The sequence below is a fragment of the Mycteria americana genome, chromosome 6, assembly GCF_035582795.1.
Source record: "Mycteria americana isolate JAX WOST 10 ecotype Jacksonville Zoo and Gardens chromosome 6, USCA_MyAme_1.0, whole genome shotgun sequence".
Classification (NCBI taxonomy): Eukaryota; Metazoa; Chordata; class Aves; order Ciconiiformes; family Ciconiidae; genus Mycteria; species Mycteria americana.
In genome coordinates this window covers 67,568,421-67,591,570 of record NC_134370.1, presented here as the reverse complement: position 1 = coordinate 67,591,570, position 23,150 = coordinate 67,568,421, and the positions used below count along the sequence as shown (strand labels likewise).

The 23,150-nt window shown below is 38.9% G+C and overlaps 1 protein-coding gene across 2 annotated transcripts; it reads right to left on the bottom strand.

Annotated features, from left to right (window-relative positions):
- Positions 1–127: 127 nt before the first annotated feature.
- CLPX (caseinolytic mitochondrial matrix peptidase chaperone subunit X) lies at positions 128–22,651 on the bottom strand. Of its 2 annotated transcripts, XM_075506344.1 has the most exons (14): positions 22,501–22,651; positions 18,122–18,282; positions 16,490–16,607; positions 11,225–11,379; positions 10,221–10,380; positions 8,969–9,010; positions 7,634–7,810; positions 6,587–6,751; positions 6,151–6,239; positions 5,433–5,597; positions 4,123–4,422; positions 3,489–3,581; positions 3,128–3,234; positions 128–1,999 (listed from the first exon to the last, which is right to left on the bottom strand). In XM_075506344.1, the coding sequence occupies exons 1-14, from the start codon at positions 22,568–22,570 to the stop codon at positions 1,909–1,911; spliced, it is 1,893 nt and encodes a 630-aa protein (XP_075362459.1). In that variant the 5' UTR covers positions 22,571–22,651; the 3' UTR covers positions 128–1,908. The 2 variants fall into 2 exon arrangements, with proteins under 2 accessions (XP_075362459.1, XP_075362460.1); XM_075506345.1 differs by lacking the exon at positions 8,969–9,010.
- Between the last annotated feature and the right edge of the window lie 499 nt (positions 22,652–23,150).

Here is a 23,150-nt window from a genome sequence, read left to right as displayed (position 1 = left end):
TGCCCCGCACGGATGCCACGGCACCTTTTTCCTTTCACTAAAAAAAAAAACAAACCTCAAAAGCTCCCATTACCCATCAAATTTAAAATTTCTGGGGATGACGTCAGGGATGACAACACTCCGCTGCTTGAATATTCGCTTTGTTTTATTCAAACGCCAGAGGTGAAGTACAAACTGTAGTTACACAGCATTTTGTTTCCTTAAAAACGGTTCTCGGTTACATAATTCCAAACAACTTTCAAAACTAAGTTGTTGAACAGTTTCGCCTAAAACGTTGTTTTTTCAATCCATTTAAAAAAGGATTTGAATTAAAGGATTCAGAAGTAAAAGCGGTTATATTTTTTTTTTTTCACTCTACAAAAAGGAAAGTGAGGATGCAGTTACAGATAGTTCACCACAGATTCCCATTTTGAGGGGACTAAGCTTCTCCTAGAAGTATCCTCAACTCCCAACGCAGCTTTTTCTGAACCATTAGTGGGCGATTTAACCTGAAAAAAGCTGAAATCCTAAGGGAAGTATCTGTTGCATCTGGCTACAAGCGCATGTCACACTGCTTCTAGGTAAGAACACACGTACTACATAAAATTTACATGACAAAAATTAACAACGAAAATAGGGTCAACGCACCCGCAGTATCCTTTCCTCTCCTAAAACATCCACTAGACTGAAAAGAATGATGAAAGTTTTATTTAAATAGCTTGAATAAAAATTTTAGAAAAAGGGGTCAGTAAAACTTCGGACCACGTATCACCAATGGACAAAAAGTTGTAAGCGACAATTTTAATTCCTGAAACAAATCAAAAACATACAGGTCCTTTAGTGTTTTTACAAAGACTTTCCTAAGGGATTGAATTACTTTTGGTGTAGAACAGAAGAGGGAGGATTGCTCTGCTGTGAGACTAAAAATCAAAGACAAAACCACGAGATGCGATACTAGCATTTGAGCATATAACTTAAAAAGCAGTGTCACGTGAACAATCACTACTGATTACATCAAAAATATTATACATTTACTTCTTTCATCTCTTAACATTATAAGATAGGTTGGGCAAATACCTGGCACCAAAAAATTGATGCATGATAGTTCCAATATGTTAAACAAAATGTACTATATTAGAACATTAATATTTAAAAATTTATGTCGACTTCTCATCCAAATTCAGATGGCTTTACTGCTTCCTAGAAACCTTGTTGACCCTTCTGGAAAAATTAGCAAATTACTGACTTCACCTTCTTTCACAGTACTCGAGGTGACTAAAACTTACTCCTAATGGTGAGGCGAAGGAAAGGGTATTATTTGATATTGCATTCAAATTACTGTAACAAACTAGTGTCACATTTTAGCAAAATCTCCCAGCAGTGTCAAAGTGTGTCCCAGTTTTTCCAAAATCCTGTTGCAAGCGCTTCCTCCCCCACCAATGTAACAAGTCACTCCAGCACCCATCCGGCTTCAAACACCAGCCAAAATCTAACACTGACCTGAACGTAACCCCCTGTGAGTCGCACGAGGAGCTAAGAGTTTATTCACCCTCTACTAATTATTAATCTTGATTTCCCATTTGTAGAGTAACATCATTGTAAAATCTAACTATCTGCAGCGCCTGCATTGCTGTTTTAATTTCTAGAAAGAGCAATCCAGGTGCTGCTATACTTGCTATACATTTTAATTGAACAAGTGTAATATACAATTCATATGTGAACATTATGCCATCCGAGTCCACACAATGTCCATCAAATCAATCAGTGGGATGTTGCAATAAAATACACGATCTGATTTATCTAATAAAGTTCCTCATCACGTATCATATCCGAGATAGATCCAATGCCTTTAGTATCAGACTGAAGCCAGAGGCAATCGTAAGGAAATAACCAAGCGCGCTTTATACGGGCGAGCGTTCTGACAGTTATTTAATGGTTTGCAGCATCTGCTTGTCGAGGCCAGCCTTCCTCCTCAACGCCAGAGTCATATTCTTCTTCAGATGAATCTTTAGTGGGAGCCCTATAATTAAAACGAACTGATCAGATACTTCAGAAATTGAGGAAAAGAACGGAGACAGTTTCCATAGCTTCTGGTAAACATGCCACCTGCAAAGTGCCCCAACAACTACTGTTCTGACAAGCATCCATCCGCTAAACAACCTTCTGATCTGAAAACGGTGCTGTGTAGATTCACACTACGACCAGTACACAGCCTCATTACTGAATTCAATAGCCTTTTGCTTTTTCAGTGAAGTTGTTTGATTTGATTAGTAAATTCAAAATTTTCAGCAAACGTGGGTGCTGGTGCTCTACAAAATCACGTAAAGCAACCATCACTGTAAGAGTAATACTTTCCACTCCAATCGTTCCCTTTGAAACACTAGGCGTGCTGAGCCAAGCTTCAGGCACAGACACAGATGAATACAAAGCACGTACTCAAAAAAGCTGTCAGAGGTGGAAACCAAGCCAGAGTTCCTAAATTTCAGGCCTGTGTTTTTAACCTGACCTCCCTTCTCAACTCCATCCTTTGTTCACTAAAATTAAGATATTTTTTTTTTTTTTTAAATCCACATTTGTCCAGTGCTTTCAGCGTTCTACCACATCATTACCATAATACAATCTTTACAACATTAAATTGATTATTTTAACGAGAGTTCAGCAAATCAATTGATATGCCTTTGTGGCTCTCCACTACTGCAAGAGCAATGGAGGAGAAAACTGCAGCAGCCTGGAGTTTGCATAAAAAAACCACCTCAGTGGTAGAAAGTAGGAGGAGGAAGGAAAAAGTTCTGTTTCAGAAATTTCAGTACAGTCACAATTAAACTTCATATTTTTACTGTTAACTTATGAAGCTTATAATTTACTTCTATTTCTACAGGTATACACACATACACACACACAAAAGGCTTAAAGTAACTCCATATGTAAGTTTATTTTTAAATTTCTATTTAAAAACTAAAGCAATACAAACCCAAAGTCTCTAGGACAGAATAGGCACTAATTCAGCTGTGTACAGTATACAGAGAATTGGATCCTTTTTAGGTTGTGTGCATGGTTTTGTGTTTATATGCTTGTTCCTACAGCAAACATCAGAATACCTGTCTAGCTGTATTACTCGTCTGTTCTGATACTTCCATTACGGTTTTACCTAATGTATCCTGGCTCTTTTTTGCCTTCTACAACATCTTTGTCAACTTCCACGCATACAATGTCAGAATTGGGCACTTCAAACATGGGCTCCAGCAACAGCTTTTCCTACAAGAAAATAGAGGGAAAAAAGGATTTCTGTATGCCCTCTTCTACGTAACAATATGGTTAGCAAGGGATTTTTCAGAGCTAGAGAGTTTTCTTGGAAGAATTCTGAATACCCACAGTTTTACAACGAAACTTACTGTATCCATATAAGACCCAGAAGTAAGCGAGCTTTCGACTGAAAATTGTCACAATTAGGTCCATACACATGAACCTAGGTAGCTTCGTTTACTCAATATGAGACTTAATGTACTCACCATTATAGATCGAAGACCTCTTGCACCAGTTTTTCTGTCCAGGGCCAGTCTGGCTATAGCCTTCAATGCATCTTCAGTTACATTTAATTCACACTACATAGAGAAAAATGGTAAGTTTAGTTAATTATTTCATTTATAACTCAACAGCATGTTGAGTGCAACAGTGCAAGTGTTACTGAAACTAACAAACAGTAACGATTTCCTTGTTACAGACCAGAACATTTAACATTTAAGTTACGTACATAAAGCTGCAGCTACACTTTGTTTTTGACTAACGTTAGCAGTATTGACTATGTTCCTTTACCTACAACTACCATAAGTACTTCTACAGTACATGAAGTGGCTCTTGATGCCTATTTGGCAAGGTCATGGCTGTTCATCTGAACCGTTAACACGAAGAGCAGCTCAACTACTTCCAGATTACTTGTCCCACAAGGGCAGTTATCCAATCTAAACCAGTCAGGTTTTAACGAGTTAGCTTATTTTTTTTTTCAGAACAGGGAACTGCACTTGTAGGGGGAAGAAATTATTTCAATCGATATTTTAGATCACTTGAACACTTTTATAAACACTTATTAATACACTTGTATTTATAAACAAGAATATTGAAGAGTCATCAAATAAAAATTCAAACCTTATCCATGCTGAAAAGTGCCTGGTATTGAGGAACCACAGCATTTCGTGGCTCAGTAAGAATCCGTACAAGAGTTTTCTCATCTAGGCTGTGCAGAGGAACCACAACGGGCAAACGTCCCACAAACTCAGGAATCATGCCAAACTCAATGAGATCTCTGGCTTCCACATGACGCAGCAAGCGATCCTTTTCTTCAATATCTTCATGTGGATCGGACTCTCCACTTATATTAGCAAGATCAGCTGCTGCCGCAGCCCTTCTGCCTTTTCCCATATTAGATGGTGTCCCAAATCCTAGATACTGCAAAACAAACATGTTATGCTTACAGAACTATAATAGTTAAGTTTTCTTTATCTAACTAAATCACATTCTATGTGCATTAAAAAATCTGGAGTGATTATGTCATTACATATTAATTCAAGCTCAAGAAATTACTTATCATAAAATTACACCCCTTGCACACAATCAGTTCCCTATAACGTTTAACTCCCTCAGTAAAGTATCAATACATCAGCCTAAGAGCAAGTTTTTCTTAAAATAAAAAAGGTTAGTAACACGTCCTGATAAGTTTACAAATACCAGTGATACTAAAAAGGGCTCCTCAGGAGTGAAGCACACGCATGCAAGCATGCTTACGTGAAAAGCTACGTGAATTATCATAAACATTAATTTGGATTTCAATCACTCCTCTGTTGTTAGAAACAGGGCGCACATTTTGTCAGAAAGCTGCAGCCAGAAGAACTCCGTCCCTAGACATTAATACACAAAATAGTGAACAGCATGACTAGGTATTTTAAGATGATGATAGCTTTTAGCACCATTTGCTCAAACTATCTGAGTATTAACTGTAAAAACTTTTTTCTACTGATATCCAAAGTTTCTCAGTTTCATACTTGGTACACTCCAACTGAAAGAAATCCTATTATAATTGCTAGAACTGTTTCACATATTCTGTTTTTAAGAAACATAGGACATAACAATGTAAAAAGTTTACCACTTAAGTATGGACAGCAAGTCCTCTACCAACAGCTTTCAACCTTTCCCCCCCTATTTTTTTCCTATTTGCATATGCTAAAAATTTCTCTGTGGAAGCAGAGACCACCGCAAGTTACTTAAGCCTACTAACAATAGGCTTGTTCTTTGCTACCTTTCTTAGGCTTGACCTCAGGTTCCCAGATAACACATGGAAAACCACTGCTCTACAAACAACTTAGTGGGTTTACAAATATAGCAAGACCTTTAGGAGTCAGTACTGTAAGCAGTAATTAAGATAATAATTTTTCACTTCACATACAGCCTGATGCACTCACTTTTTCATTTTTCCTCCTGCTGATAATTCTGTCAAGACCATTAAAAGCACCAGAAGCTACAAAGAGGATGTTTGTTGTGTCAACCTGCACCGTTTCTCCACGTAGTTTACGAGAATTCTTTTCTGGAACGTTTACTATTGTGCCTTCTAGTAATTTTAACAAGCCCTAAGAAGGAAAGAAGAAATAAGCAATATAAAATTCCACTGTGTAGCATCATATAAGAAGGCATACCATACTGTGCTTACTTTCACAGATGTACTTATATTTTTTTGCTCCCTTATGCCTTTATAGTAAGTGTCTAAAGAAATCAGTCTTCCATATGAGACAATCCCACTCAAGGACAGACAAATCTTCCTTTAACATGACTCCCATGCACATTATGAGCTGCACTTAGTAATGAGTTTCTTTAAGAGTTTTGTCAAAATGGAAAATGTTATCTATTCTTGCCTACATTATGCAACTTGCTATCTGAATGCTGCAAAGACGTTTTTTAATTAAAATGTTTCTATGAAGCAGTCTCGAGTTGCTGTTGAGATTTTTTTTTTTTTTTAATGAAGAAAGCAAAGAGGAAAGGTGAGGGTTTCAAAGGTTAATAATTACGGAACTGAAGAACTATGACTCTATACACTCCTGTGCCATTTGACATATGATGGGATGATATGTAGACTTGATGGGCTGTTTGCTTATGAAGTAAAAATCACTCCACGCAAGCACTTACTTGTTGAACACCTTCTCCTCCAACATCCCGTAACTGATGAATACCAGGAACGCTGCCAATCTTATCTACTTCATCCAGAAAAACAATTCCTGCAGTTACAGAAAATGGATTTAAGACAGACTCCACTTTTTAAGAGAAGCAAGAGCTTAAACACAGGGAAGAACATAATTTAAGACAGCAGCAGTCTGTTCTATTTCCATACTGTGGATTGCAGAAAGGTATGCAATCTTATCCAACTATGGACAAGAACAAAAACTACATGATATGCTTAGAGCTCTTTTCAGGTTTATTATTTCTGATTTAAAGTGTTAAAATTCAGGTACATGCAACAGGAATCTAAATTACAGAAATACCGGTGGTCTCAAAGTTTAGAGCACTTAGGCAAGATTAACACAGTGTATGAACGAACTTCAGGAAACATATTGTAAAAGTTTACCTTGCTGAGCTTTCTCTACATTGTAGTTGGCATCTTGCAGGAGTTTTGCAATGACAGATTCAATGTCTTCACCAACATAGCCAGCTTGAGTCAAGGTAGTACAATCACAGATAGCAAAAGGTACATCTAGGCATTTAGCTAGAGTCTGAGCCAGCAAGGTTTTACCTGATAAAATAAAAACTGTATGTTATATCTGCCATACATTTCTCTGGACGACACAAACCCAAATATTTACCATAGGATCATCATTACTGTAATTAGACATTTTGAATGATGCCAGCATGTTCATATATTCATATATTTTCCAAGGGAGCCAGTTTTCATACGTAGGGGTTTTTATGTTGGGCAAGCTGTATTTCTGAGTTTCTGTATTCCTGAAATACTACACATTTGAGGCAGCTTGAAATGCATACAGTATCACAAATAAAATGTCACACAATATATAAACCAAAATCCATGTACTTGCATAGATTAAAGATTAAATAAACCAGTAGCTCTCTGCAGACACTTAGGGTACAGTGCAAAGTCCAATTGCTCCTCCTTTGAGGTTGGGGAGAAGCAAAATTAAAATATTATTTAGTGAATGTTTTCCCCACATAGTCTGCAAAATGCTATCACTTCAGCACAAACACTCCCACTTTTTATGAACACACAAATATAATTTCTCTTTTAACCCCCTTGTAACTGATCTGTCCCAGAGGTGAAACACCACTAACCACAGCATCTCAACTTGCCATGTGAAGCAGAGAAACTTTAAACGCGTTTTATTTCAGCTTAGTGAAAGTTGCATCTTTTAATCAGTCAGTAAATACAGTCATTTAAAAAAAAAAAAAAACCAAACCAACAAACCACATGACTAGACCTCCTTCTTTTTCAAAGCCATTCAGCTCAGCTTGTTACCATGGCATGAAAGCACAAAATCCCAGTTTGGAATTCACAGTTTCGCTTTTATACACCAAATTGGAATAATCACACAAGAGGAAAATCACTCATTAACAATCAATTCTAAGAAAAATGAGACACCTATAAAAACACGCAGCTGTATACCTGATCCAGTTGGTCCAAGCAGCAAAATATTACTTTTTTCAAGTTTTATGTCATCGTTGGGTGAATCTAGTACTTCTCCTCCCCGTTTTTCCTGAGGTATCTGCTGGTTCATTTGTTGCTGCATCGATGCTCCTAAAGCATTACCGTGTGGACTGATTCCAGCAATCTGCAGCAGTTCTGAAGAGAACAATAACAGTACTGTTTGAGCACTGTCAAGGTCTGCCATTACCTTAAATACACAATAAAAGCTTGGTTCTTCTGTTTTGTTCTGCAAACCTATACTTCTACCTGTACAGAAGTTTACAGAAAGGACTGCAACAGAAACATGGCACAACGATTACAAAAACATGAGTTACAATCGTATTTTTGCACAAGCATATATTTGCATATATGAAAAGAATTTCCAATGGTACAGTGGATTATCTAAAAATATTCCTCTACATTAAAAACAAGAGAAGTTTTCAGTCCTTACAAATTAACTCATTTTAACTGTAATTTTTTATATATATTTTTTTTTTTAAACACATGAGAAGAAATAAACCCAAACCGTTGATCTCTATGATGAAAAAGTGCAAGAACTGGTATACTATAACAGTTACAAAAGCAATGTACAGGTCTACTCTCAAGACTTAAAGACCTGTCTTGGTTCAGTTGTTACAGGTTTTGTCTCTACACATGGATATGGAGATTGAGCTGGATTTTCTTTTTTCAGAGCACTCATTTTAATTGGCTTGCAGGGTAGAATTTTGAAGATTAAGAAAACTGGTTTGAAGAGGTGTAACTGGGATTACAAATTGATCTACACTAGACTAAGGAAGAAGTTCATTAGCCAGTGAGAGTTCCGGTGGGCTGAAAATAAACATAACTGACATCACCCAGGAAAAACAAAACAAACAAAAAGCATTCCGAGGTTCAGGGTGACTGCCTTTTAAGCATACGAATACCCTGCAGGAAACAGTTGCATAACCTCCTTTATCTACCTCACATCATATTCTGTATGGCATTACTAATATAATCACACCTCGGAGCCACGTTAAAAAAAAAAAAGATCAATTTCACTGAGTCTAATGAGAACAATTCTAAGGACAGATAATTATTGAAACTACTTCATAAAAGGTATTTTTACAATTTACCTGCTTTCCACCTAGAACTAGATAAAGAGTCAAATCCTAGTCAACTCTGTTAAAAACACACTCAATGCCATCAATTAAATTTACTTGCAGAAGAACAAGATTTTACCCAGCATTTCAAACTAGCGGTCACTAAAGACTATTCTACATGGACATCAAGAGAGTAGATATTGCAGAGGAGGACATGAGGAGAGAGTTCACTTACTTGTAAATCTGTACTCATCCTCCCGTCTTCTGATTTCTAATTCTAAGAGAGAGGATGAAAACAGTAATAAAAAATAAGTTTATAAAAGCTTATAAATTCTCTACCTCTTGCCCTCTTCTGAATACATCTCATCACTGTGTATGAATGTATTTCTAACAAGAAATCCCCACATTAATTAGTTTTTATTGCTGTCAAAATTAACCCAAAACCCAACTTGCAATCTTTTAAAATGACAGCAAGCTTTCTACTACTTAAAACAGTAACAATCTATTACCTCTGATTAGATTTGCATTTTAAAACCACTTATAGAAAGGGGAAAAAACGCAATAAAAATTTTGTTTTGAAAAGGCTTCCTTAAACTCTCACATTTATATCTGAGTGTAACAATGCAAGATTTCACATATTTCAAAGTACTACCCGTTATAAAAATTCACTGCCAGTCCCTCTGGGTGTGCACCATTTTATCTTCCTGTGGAGGGTCAGGAACTGCTAAGTACACAGTTGCTCTCCTACCATTACCAGAACAGTGCTACTAATGTTTCCCCCTCAGTTAAAATACTTCTTTATGTAAATTCAAAAAACAAAGAAGATTTCTGTTTGCTTAGCATACTGTATTTTTGCAAGACAGAACAAAACACCTTAAAAAAAAAAATCAAGGTACACTTTGAATCAGAGGCAGTAACTTAATCCTACTTCTAAAAATAAATTAGATCAACATAGCTACAGACTTACTCAGTAGCAAAAGTACTGCCAAGAGTAACTCCATCTACACCTGCTAGATATGGAACAATACTATATTGACCAACAGATGCTGCCAACAGCAGCAAGCAAGGTTAGAAAGCTAGATATTCATCAAATTACCTAGGCAAAATATTGTCTTCATTATCTGCACTGTTGCTTGCAGACTAAGCAGCATATTTACCATTAAGCAGTAAATGAGATTAGAAAGAAAAATTTAGGAGGCTCACTTTATAAAGTTAAAGGAAAATACCTAATAATACATGTCAGTAAAAAATGTTGAACGTTTATTACAGTAGGCAATACCCATGGCACCATAAACCTTCTGGATTACTACTTAAATAAATCACAGAAGTTCACATACAGTGAAAATTAAATTTAATAGAAATTCTTTCAGATCATTTCAATTACAGAACATCTAGTGTCAAGGTAAAGCCTTTCTCAGGTTTCTTAAGTTAGGGCCCTGAAATGGTAAGTTTCATCTGACCAGAAATATACCAAACATCATACAAACCTCTTGGTGTTAAAGTAGTCTGCTTTTCAACTTCTGCTTGCTGTCTCAGGTTAGCTGGGATATTATTGTAGATTCTCTTGTAATGGTTGTACACAGCAACTGAAAGCACCTTCTTGGCAAAACACTGACCAACAACGTATTTGTCGAGGTAGTTATAAATCTGAAAAATAACTCAATCTTAGTTACACTTCTAAATCACCTTGCAGCAGAAAAGAAAAAATAGTATACTGTATCAAAGATAGACTTTGGTCTAAACCAACCATTACAGAACTGAGAAACAGAAACCCAACATGTAAAATACAAAATATATTCCTGTTGATAAGTTTACTTAAAAACATGATGCTTACACAATCATATTCTGTCTGTCAGTTCTCCCCTACTAATATTTAAATCCATTCTCATTTTCACCCAAATTTGTAAGAGGAACAGAAATTTCAAGAATATTTAATGTCTCACAAGAGGTCTACCCAGGAGCCACATGCAGCTTCAGAAGTCATTACAGTCCACTAGGAACTGAGAAACACAATAAGCTCCCTCACTAGTCAGGAGAGGGAAACCAAATTACTTAGGATGGGTCACAGCCAAAAGCTAATCAGCCCCAGTTCTCACCCAGAAACAGGCCAAATAAAAAAATTCAGCAATTACAGAGAAGCTGCTAACATTAGGGCAGAATATGAGGCCACAGTCGGAAATAAAAGATAATACAGTTGGTGAGGGTTGACGTTAGTCTCAGGGTCACAAGAAGAAAATGAAGGTACTGGACTTCAGCCACAAGACAAAGCCAGAGGAAAACAAGCCCAACCACTTTTATTGGATCTACTTGTTCCCTTTATCAGTGCTCTGCTGGGTCACATAGCTCTCAAAGGTTTAATCTCGAGCTAATCGTCTTTCTTGTTTGTTGCTCTGTCACAGTAGACCGTTACACACCGGATGCAGATTAAGAAGAAAACCATTTCACCATGCTGTAATAGAAGGAAACACTAGCGTGAAATTAAGAACCGTACCTTTTTCGGTGGAGGTGGTGGCTTCTGCTGGAATGCCAATTTCACAGCTTCTGCTGCTGACTCGGGCTCTTTAATGATGCTCTTTTTTGTGTCTGCCTCTGACAGTACAACAAAAAAATGGTGACACTTTTCACACTTCACAAAACGGGTGGAAGCTGCAGAAAAAAGTAAAACAAAATGGTAAGAGGAATTCTTAGACAGCATTCATTCAACTGCCTGAATTCGTCATACACAGAACAAGCACCTGTAAGACAGCACAGCCACCTCTGTGTTTACACAACACTCCACCTTTGTTCACCTTAGAAGCTTTAAAAGCAATTATTGGACTGTGAAATTTGACACAGAGGGAATACAATTTGCCCAAAAAGTCACAATGCAGGGCAGCAAGCAAACAGGGGATTAAAAAGCAAATATCTATTTTGTACTTATTCAGTAGCACTACACTCGGAAGAGGAAACTTAGCATCTCGGAGCGATGCAAAAATCAGTGAGGGCTTCTAAGTATGCAGGGATTGTTCCTAACTCTCAAACTAGCAGGGGAAAAAAAGAATTGTGATTAGGGACAGACTACTCTAAAGTGGGGGGAAGCAACCTACAGTATCAAAGATAGCATGCAGCAGGTTCAGGAAAGGACAGCTGTGGCAGCAGCTCCCAGTCTCTGCATCCCACCGGCTGTGGAACACTACGGAGCATGCTCCAGTCACCTAAGCCCAGGACACGGAGCGCAGCAGGGTCACACAAGGGGCTCATCCCAGCAAGAGGCAGCTGTGGTATGCAACAGATGATCAGGACTTTGATGTTTTGCAAGATCTTTTGCTTATTTATTTTTACTGTCAAGAGTAGAACAAATTTCTTTCCAATTCCAAAAGCCAAACTCTCCTACCGCTGACTTTGTGAACTATGTCTCAAGAAATCATGTAATCTGCAAAGACTGGTTTCAAAAGCCTGCAAACTAGAACTTGCACTACTTTTTTTTCCCCTTTGGAAAAGCAAAGTTGAAATAATCGAAAATAGACAGAAGAGAAGAATAAATTTGTAATTCAAAATAGATCTTTTCTGACCATATTACTATGCTATTAAATGCAAATCATATGCAGTAAGACTGATTCAAAGTAAATCTATTAGTAAATGTATTAAATTGAAAGCCAAGTAAATGTAGCAAAACAACTACATGAAAAACTTCAACGTCAAAACTTCTGAAACCATAAAAAGTTTTTAGAAAATGGCTTGAACACTGTAGTACCAGCTGATTTTAACACCAGCCTCTAGCAATAAGCAAGCTGCTTATTTATAACTTGTTGTTGCCTCCCATAGAGCTGGCATCAGCAAAAGAGGAGTGGGGTTCCTTTTTTAATATTAAACACACCTTATGACTTGTATAAGTAAGACCAGCAGATTAGTTTAATAATGTAGCACATAATACTGTGACCATCACAGCTTTATTAACTCTACTTCAAAGAAAATTTGTGTAACAGCTGGAAAGTTCTCCTGTCAACATCCCAAATTACTGTTATCTGCCTGATGCGAATGCAAGAGAACCACTTGCATGCACCCATCCATCTTACATAACTATTATTTAGCAACAATATTTTAGGGGAAAAAAACCCAAACTTTCTCCCAATGCTCACCCAAAACACCTCTGATATTCTTAATGACTACACTGCCATGAGGCTGTTGTCATTCCTTATGCAATGCTAAGTCAGCTTTATTAGGATGGAATAGCCATGAGAATACTTGTCCCCTTTACAAGATCCACAGGAATGGTTAAAAAAATAGAAAATAAAGAGCAGGCTAAAAAGAATACTATCGTGTATCTTTAAAACATCATTCACTGAAAAAAATTATTGTGTAGAGTACATTTTTATCAATTACTCCAAGCAGCACAGAGGAAGGTTATTAGAGATCTTCCTAATTTTCAGCCAGACCAGTAGGGTCCATGGTTACAGAGAAACTTTGATGTATGGGGTGCCTTGGGGCAGAGACTTGGTTATCAAAACACAGCTGTGAAACTGGCCAGTTTCTATCATCTACATAGCAATCTGGAAAAAAGTATCAATATGAGTTTTAACAGAACAAAAAAATTTGAGAAGTTTGCTCTGAAATGCAAGGAAACCAAGTTTAAGTACTGCTATCTCCCTAAAACTGAGCATTCAAAATTGCAAGCAACTTTGCTATTCTTAAATACTGGCATGTTATTATATGTTCTTTTAGCAAACACATAAAAGCACAGCAAAGAGCCTTCATGTCAAATTACCTCACTGTCATTAAGATGTCTGCAGATTAATTTACATTAAACTGTAAATTAATATTTACAGTGTGGTAAAATGCAAGTCAAGTGTTGGTTTTGATTCAGGCAACGTTACCACATTTGCATTTGCAAAGAGATTTCTAAAGTCCATACGAGCTGACCTTGCGAAAGAGAAACGCCGGGTTTTCACAATACATACAGGAAGCCAAAACAATTGAGGATTAATCTTAAAAACACTTGTAGGGTTGAGATAATGGGCTACTATACGGTTAAACTGCTATACGGTAAAAAGACATCAGGAGAAAGAGCAGGCAAGTCTTGCTTTGGAGGATGGGAGCTAACCTGATAGCATCAGGTAGAGACAGTAAAAGCAGCGCATAAAGGCTTCTTATGTCAATCAGCTTTAAAAGCTATTGGATTTCACTCCACATCTCAGGCTCACATCTTATTTCACTGATCATAAAACTCTCCTTACAAAGTCTCACAACCCAAAACAATACAGGAACTGCTGAGAAAGCGTGTCAAAGCAAAATTCCTTTTGGTTTGAGTCGTATTCTTCTTTAATAAGAATTAAGAGAAAACCATTGCCAAGCAAATCCTTGTGCAAGGTTTGCGGATACAAAGTGAAGTCCCATTAAAAACAAACTCCACTGGACAACCAGCCTGTCACACTGCCACTCAATAACAATTAATCTACTAATAAACGTGGGGTTTACTCAGTATTTTGTTTCCCTACCTCTCTCAAAATGACTGAAAAACCCAATATTTAAAAACTGAAACAAATGCTAATTGCATATTTTCCTTTGGCTTTAGATATTTATGTAACACTCTGCAGTTCAGTAATTCAAATGGGAATTGAGCAAACTCATCATTTTTCCCTGACTAAGCAACATAAAAGGCTTATCTGAAAAATCAAGTTACAGTATGTTTAATACAACCTGCAACCCATTTGTCTTGGGCAGAATGGGACAGGGTTTTTTTTCTTATTAGTTTTTCTTTTTTAAAATAGTTTTTAAGATAATTAAAACTGCACTCTTCCATTTTCCAGCCGCTTTATATTCTACAGTTTGGCTGGGAAGCAGTGTGCTCAAATTAGCAGACTAAACCAGAAAGACACAGGTCCAGAGAAAATTTAACCATGACTCACAGGAATTTCTGAGAAATTAGAGCAATTACAATCGTTGGTTTAATTTTTTTAAGTTACCAATTAATAAAAAAACTGATGACTGCTGTTCTCAAGATGAACAAAAAAGTCTGCTCTACTCTGTTACCTGGTGACACTCTGCTTAGTTTGAACTAGTGACAGATTTCATTTAAAGGCTGTAAAATTCTAAAGCCTCAGAGTAGAACGTGCAAGGATGAGAAAAGCAGATATATTCAATTATTCACAAGCAGACTTCCTCATATTTTGACTTTCAAGCTTCTGACAAATCTGACCAGCTGCAACACTGTTCTTACAAGTACAAAGTGGGTTTCCAGTCCCAAGCTGTTTACAGTACCTGTGCCATTCTGATGCCGCAATTCAAGTGTGGTATCACTACTTGTGAACATGAGATTGCACATACCAGACATTTTCTTCCATAATGTCAGTGTGAACAAGCCCTCTTCCTAAGAAAGTTTTCAAACACGCTTAAAGAATCCTAGTGACATTGACAATATACTAAATCATATCTCTGCTTCCCAGGGATACACAGTGAATGTTCCACTCTGGGGCAGTGCCTGAATGGTATTTCCACATAAAAGCACAAACTCCAGTAACAAGGGGAGCAAACACATCAGTGAAGTGAGAGAGAGTTTCAAAATGTCTCTGTCTACTCATGAATCATCTGATAAGAAGGTAAATGAGGTTAAAAATCCTTCCCGTTTTCAACCACACCTAGTCCAGGGAGAGGCCAATATACTGAACACCACACAGGATTGTATTTCTGGTTCCATCAACTAGTGCCAGATTTTCAGATAAACCTTGTTGCCTATCGTTGAAAAAAAAAAAAAAAAAGCTTCTTATTTCTGGAAAAAAAATAGAAGCTGAGGACCTATGCTTTTATCTAACATAAATAAATATATTGTTATTATAGAATTGTCCTGTGACTCATGATGTTTGATCGTTTCTATTAAATAGTATTTTGTACGAGTAGCAGCAAATAATAGCACATCCGCTCATTATTTTCACCAACTGCAATATTAACAACTGTTGAACAAGTTTATGCTGACCTGGTCTTAAGCTTCTTAGTGCACAAGTCTGATTATGACTTGATACTTCCCTCCTTGAGCCCCAGCAACTGACAATGGGTATTTGCTTTCTGACAGCTATTTTCTAGGCTGGTCTCATTAGCACTGAAATAAGGAGAAATGCCTTCAAGTCTGATAGAACCTAAAGCACAACTGGCATTAATTTGGACCGTACTTAAAGTAGCTATTGCTGCTGGACGCCAGGCATCTGACACATTTTGGATTTTCTATTTGGACTTTCCAGGCTCCTATTTGGAATGTATTATGGATCTGACTTCGCCACAGCAGACCATTCTAGTAAGCCATCTGTCACAGACTAATTCCTCTGCTGGATAAGCACGTTGGTTATAGTACATGCAAGATTAAAGTTTTATTATTTAGTAGACAAAGGACAGACGTTACAAATGTACATATAAGTATATATTTATATAATGGACAGAAAGAAATATCAGTAGTCAAAATGGTATTGTTTATGTGAGCATCTCTTCCATTGCATAAAATGTAACGAACTATTTTAAAACTGCATATTCACAGTTGTGGTCTGAATTCCACTACCATATTCTGCTCCACCACACATCATAGGGGATTACACAAATGTATCCACAGAGACAATACAGGCTTACACCAACGAGGGCAAACTAAGCATAACAAAATTTTTGACATCGAATAATTAGCTAGGCTAAAACTTAGCTATCAGGACTATGTTAGATCACAAATATAGTCACATCTGTGTCTATTTAAAAAAGAAAGTATTCATTAAATGAATTGCAAGTATTCATTAAAACTTACACACAAAGGTCTCCACGTGTGTGCACAAGTCACCACACTTCGGGCAGCGCAGCTGGTTCCCTCCTTTCCCAGAGCTTCCAGAGCTTGACTTTTTACTACCCCCCTCACCGACAGACTTCTAAAAAAGATTTCCAGACAATTAAGCCCCAAACAATGGAGCTGTTACATTAGGCATTTAGCAGCGTGCTTATGGAATCCAGTAATGTGAATACTGCAATAGCTGAATGACAAAATAACTATTGTCAGGATTTTTTAAAGGCTTTGAAAACTTAGAACAACACGATATAAACATTTTGAAGCGTACACACATCTGCATTTCCCAGGTCTGCCAATTTTGGATGCCCATGGAAGAGGCATCCCATATCTACATTAGAACTGCTTGACTGGCACTAGAACAATAACAAGCTAAACTGTGTCAAGAATGTTTTAATAGTCTATTTCAGTGTAATTCATTCTAACCCCAGAGAAGAAAACAAATCATACTTATAGAGAGAGTAATTTCATTATCGCAACTGTGTTGATTCTAAGGGTTTCTGAAGCCACAACTCTTCTCACGTTCTTGACAGATGTAGCCATGCTGGCGGATGGCTGTAGGGTAGATATGGCCTATAAAACAAACACCTCAGAAACTGCTTGGAAATATTTTACTTTTTACTTCTAAGGCAGAGTTCCCTGACAGAGGGCTACTTTCTCCGTGTTACCCTGCTTAGTGGTGTTCACGGTTAACGTTTTTTTAAATCTATATCCGTTCTATGGCTTCATACTTTGATTAACAATAAAAGCTATTATATTTTAGGAAACAGCAAAAATCTCTCTTCCCTTTCCTAGGCAGTTTCCCATTTTTTCAAACCTTGCTTGCCTACTCATTCCTCCTTGCAACTCTTCTCAAGAAAAAAAGACTATTAAAAATTTTTTATCTTCCTTCTTTATTTTTTAAAGAAATTTAATCCGAACCTTCAGAACACACCTGTGTCATCTGGACAGTTCCTCAGCTGTCACAACGTGCCATACTAAGGCAAAGTTATTGCCTGTGAACTCTCAAAATCTTATTTGCTGACTAAAGAGCAGTTTTATTCTCAGGTAATAATTTATCTGAAGAAGCTGTTTATTAACTATAATTATAGAGAAAGACTAGAATGAAAATAGATTACAATTTACTAACAAGAATAAAGCTAGTTTCCTCACAAACCTGTCTTGCTTAATACAACTACCAAATCAGTGCTGAGAAAAAAAAACATTTTAAAATGTACTTACTTTAAAAAGCCTGCTTGGGAGTAGCAAGCTTTTGAAGGAGAATAGCTCTGATTACTACTCTTTCCCAAGATCCTGAGACCTGTTGTGGATTTATAACATTCTACGAAGTTTTCAAGTGTCCCTTTACACCAGGCAAAAAGTTTTATAAAACTGGGTAAAGCATCACGGGATGTTTATAAGGTTTGTCTGCTAACAAATTCGCAATACAATTTCTTTCTTCTTGACTGTCAGTTGTAGCGATTTGAAGGATCAGAAATGTCAAGAGTTAGCAGAAATGTCAAGATTATTCTAATTTTAAGTAAGGGAAAAAAAATCTACTAAAAACATTTAAGAAACATTTTCTATAAACTATTGAAAAACCTAACGTGTGGAGATTACCTTGCTTCCATCTCCAGAACCATCCTTGCTCGCGCCATCCTTTGAAGCAAAATACGCTGGTGTTTCCGAAAAGTTTCTAAGAGGAATTCGTCTTAGGGAACAAGTTTCAAAAGTCCCAAGTTTTCCTAAAACAGGGATGCGTGTACGACCACAAGTAATACCTAAAAAAAAATGAAAACAGGAAAATTAAACATTACTCTAGTTCTAATCCAAATGCCACCAAACCCCAGAATTTATTTACATTAAATGGAGCTCAAAGGTTGCAGCGACAGAACTCAACTCTGAACATCCAAATTTCAGTTACCCAAAATAAATTCTCTTCACCACCTTACTGTTCATCTCATTAAAAGCTGCCTGGATTGTTCAAAAATGACCCAAAAGCAATTCCAGGTCCTCTAACGTCAGGCAGTTTAGAGTCCCATTGTGTCATGAAATAGGGAACATGCCAGTTAGAAAGCCGATCCTCAGAATGATAAATACAGTCAACATCCAGCATCCATTATTGTGAAATAATTCAACCTCTGAAGTAAGAGAGAGACCTTTGAAGTGTCTCCTTATTACGCAAAAATTACCAAAGAAGCATCTCAGACTCACGGACCGCACGTCTGGATTTGGCTTTCACTTGTGAACTCTACTAAAAACTAGTTTCCAGGAATCTGAGGTACCGCTTGACAAAAAAAGTTGCCCTGAGGAAAATTGAAAGGTAGTGTCATATTTGGCACATGCTGACAGACAGGCACAAGTACATTCAGCATAATCTTAACTTTGTTGAAATAGCTTATTGCCAACATGAAACAAACCTCATTGAGAAACTAAACAGCCTTCTCCTCCTCTTGCAACAGCGGGTAGGATTACATTTCATGACTAGGTATGATGTGAATCAACATATGTCGTCCTTGCGATTTCAACATCTCTCAACATCAACAAGAGCCTGGAATCCATATCTCACCTCTCCCTCATTTAAAGTGGCAAATTTCTCACTTGCTCTCTGATTTTGATAAGAACTCCATGACTTACCAACGGAAGAGCTATATAGCAACAATAACAATTAAAAACTTGCTGATAATACATGGTTTTACTGTTAGAGAGATGAGACAATCCTATAGAAAACTGCCAAAACTGTTCTAAAAAAATAATAAAAACAGTAAGAATGGCAAGAGGAGTACAGTTCATTTGCTCTGAAGGAGGTAACAATGACAACTGAGAGCTGGAATCTTACTTGAAAGAGGGCATTTAAGAAAATTCACCTTGCTACTATAACAGGAAAACAGAAAAAATAAAGAAAAGCAGCATTATGGATGAGCCTAAATTTACCAGGAAAACTCTCACAGGCTTCTGCAAAGTCACAACCAAGAAGACAGCGTCAAATGCGATTTGAAGGTGTTTTATTAACTTATATGTTGCTTAAGATTCCTGAAGATAATTTGCAGTTATTTTTAACATGACTAAAAATGTAATCTTTTAAAAAACTGTAGCAGCATTACTTCTGTCTGTAAACGTGAGGGAGGAATAACGATCAATATGCTTTCCAATTTTAAATTCCTCTGCTGAGTGCCACCGCAACACAGGAGGACACTTTAGATTGCATATGAAAATATCAGAGTAAACTTAAAAATACTGGCTCACTTTCACAAGCAGTTGTGTTCTGCCAACTGAATCTGCAGAGAACTCTGAAGACTATGTGCACCAAGTGCACTTGTCAGTAGAGAATAAGCTGTGGTGAGCATTTACAATGCAATAGCTGTTCTGCGTTAATTCCCTGTTCTTGGGGGCTTATTCCTCATAGATGGTTCCTTTACCAAGATTTGTTTTACCACTGATAAAGGGAACTGAGAGAAGACCCCTAAACAAAATAAAAAAAACCAAACCACCTCACCTCCCCTGAACAAAACCCGAAGTCACACAACCTTCCTGCAACACAGGGAGATTTGGCCTGTGGAGAAAGGATGAAGCACTAATAGAGAAACTCAAACATTTTACCACTAAGCACTGCACGTGGACTAAAGATCACTGATTTTAATTCAGTGTCCCTGTGACACTGAAAATGCACGGAAAACTGTACTGGATGAACTATGAAACTATACACAGTGGCAAGCGCTGAGCTGGTAAGCACCACGTTACTGCCTGTGCCCATCTATTGATCAGAAACACTGCAGCTGTGGGGCTCCACCTCCAGCATTTGACAAGACACCGGCAGCAGACCCAGGCTAGCAAGCAGCGTTACAGCCATGCTGTAACACTTTTATTGCTGTTAAATTCACTCTCACAAAAGTCTTAGCTGGCCAGCCTTTTGGGAACATTAAACTCAGCCTGCTACATGTGCTGAACTCTAGAGGGTGTAGATAGGCTAAACCAGGAAAAAAAAAAAAATCATATTACTGCTACATCAGCTTGTGGCTAAACACAAAAAGCCTTGTCCCTGTGCTTATCATGAGGTCTGCGGGATATTTTCTTTGACAAAATATCATTGTACAATTAAAGAATGAAGCAGTTAAGAAAGTTAATGCAACTACTTTCTTGCATAAATCAACCCAGAGGCAGATTCTTGGGAGAAATCAACATTCCAGCCTAATGCCTGGCAACTTTCATTGAACCATTCAGATACTGATAAATGTTCAAATATGCAACAGCTGGCTAGCACAGCAGTATTTGCTCACACACGCCACTGGCAGTCAGGGTTTGCGTGGTTTCTGAAACAGCAAACGTAAAGGACATGTACCCAACACAAGAACGCTGGTAGCAGCAATGGCATCTATCCAGGGTGTTCCGATTAGCGTGTTAAGAAATAATGGGAGGCTCCTTTACACCTTATTAACCTTTAATTGATACTTGAGGAAAGAAATACTGACTTTTGGGCCAAGCTTCAAGTATCTTGGAAGAATCTATTGCCCAAGGAAGGGAAACTGTGACAAAAGAGCAGTCTCCTCTCTATCCCACACAACACCTGAATGACTAGACTGATCCATGCCCTCTGAATACTCTCAAGTTTGTACCAACCAGCATCAGCAAACAAAATACCTGGCAGAAAACAATCTGTTACAACAACAGAAATGCACCAAAATTAGATTTTTTTTTTTTTTTAAGAAATTTAATGGAAAGCTGATGCATAAGTTATCTTATTACTCTGTATCTGTTTTTTCATCTCATTTGTTCTTTTACATATCCCTTTTAAATCTTAGTTCTGACAAAAAAATACAAAGTTTAAAAAAGATAATTCTGAAGTTAATTCAGAATGTTACCTGCTTTAAAGTTTATTGTTTTGGTGGGTTTACATGAGGCCAGACAGGCTGGAGTTGAAAATACTGGTTTAAACCTTTCAGCACAGGTGACATCAGAGATGTAAATGTAAAGTCAACTGCAATGAGTTAACTCACCTCTTGAAGGCAATAAATCATCTCTGACTCGTCAAGCTATTGCTAAGGGCACAATCACTCAAAATCTTGTTGCAAATGTGGCAACAGCAGAGATTTTCAACACAATTTGGGGGTGGTCTGCCTTTCACCAAAAGCAGCACATGGTATGTCAACTCGCACTACCCACAAGAGCATAATGAAAAGGACAAAAGTAGTGAAAAAGTAACAACCTTCCTCCGCTTCGACTTCCAGTAAGTGGTTTGCACAGCCTCACCCTTCTACCAAGTTGGAAATACTACTTTTTGCTAACTGAGCCCAAGCCTTTATGAGAAATATTTCCAGTTTAGGTTGTAAAAAAGGCAGGCTTTTAATCAGTCAGCTCATTAAGCCTCATTTGCTAGCGCTGCAGGGTAAGGTACACTGGACAACTGCTGCTGCAAATCACTCCCGTTGAAATAAACTCTATTCTCACATTACGTTTCCCAAAAGATATTCCAGTGCGGGCTAATTTTCCAGAACTTCGGCACCATGTAACACTGCCCTTAATCCTGACACGCCACCGGCCGTCCCCTCACACCACCCAGGGTAACACTAGCAAAAGATTAATGGAAAAAAAAGAAAAAGGCCGAAGCAGCTGCCCGTTGCCTAACCGAAGCCCTTATCGCAGCGCTGCAGCACAGAACTCCGCAGGCCAGCTGGCGCTGGGCGCCGGGCGCCGGGCCGCGGGAGGGCTCGTCTCCCTGCCCCACGGAGTGCCTCCGGAGCGCGGCTGCTCCCCGCTGACACCGCTCCGGCGGTGAGCCGGCGGGCCCCGCTCCCCAGAACCACCGGCAGAGGCGGGCTGGAGGGGCGCGGAGCGGTGACAGCCCTGCGGCGGCCCGAGCGAACGGGGTTTCCCCTCAGGGAGGCGGCGGGGAGCGGAAGGGGCCGCCGCGCTCCGGCCCCGTAAGGGCCCCGGGACGAAGGGCCCAGCCCCGCCGGGAGCAGCGTCGGGCCGGGCGACGGCGAGGGGAGGGCGGCGGTTACCTCTCCGCGCGGAGGGCAGCGTGGAGCCCAGGAGGCGGGCGGCGGCGGCACAGCTGTGGCAGGCGGACATGGTGCGGCCGCGGGCCCGGCCCGCTCCCCCCGCCGCCGACTAGGCCTCGCTGGCGGCGGTGCTGCGCGCCCCACCCGCGCCGTAAACACCCCCTCCCCCGCCCGGCGCCGCCTGTGACGGCAGCGCGCTGCCGCCTGCCGTCACCGCGCACACCCCGCGGACTACGGCTCCCAGCGGGCAGCGCGCGGGGCGCCTCGCCCGCCACAGGCCCGGCGCCCGCGCGGGGCCTCATGGGAGATATAGTCCCAGGCATGAGCGTAGCCCCACGACCCTGCCGCATTGCATCATGGGAAATGTAGTCCGGGCAGCGGCAGCCCCTCAGGGGCTCCCTCCGTCGCCCCTGTACACTGGTGATTTCAGGCGATTCCTGCCTTTAATTCTGCTTCCTAAATACAACACGAGAAAAATATTTCCCAGAAATATTTTTTAAAACAGCCTTTTGTGAGAAATCAAACTGAAACAGCAGCTGAAAACTTGAGGCAAAATGAAGCAACTTCGGGAGAGAGACGAAAATAATGCCTTGTCTCACGGGGCGACCTGCAGGCAGGGAGCAACACCGTGCATAAATATATACATTATC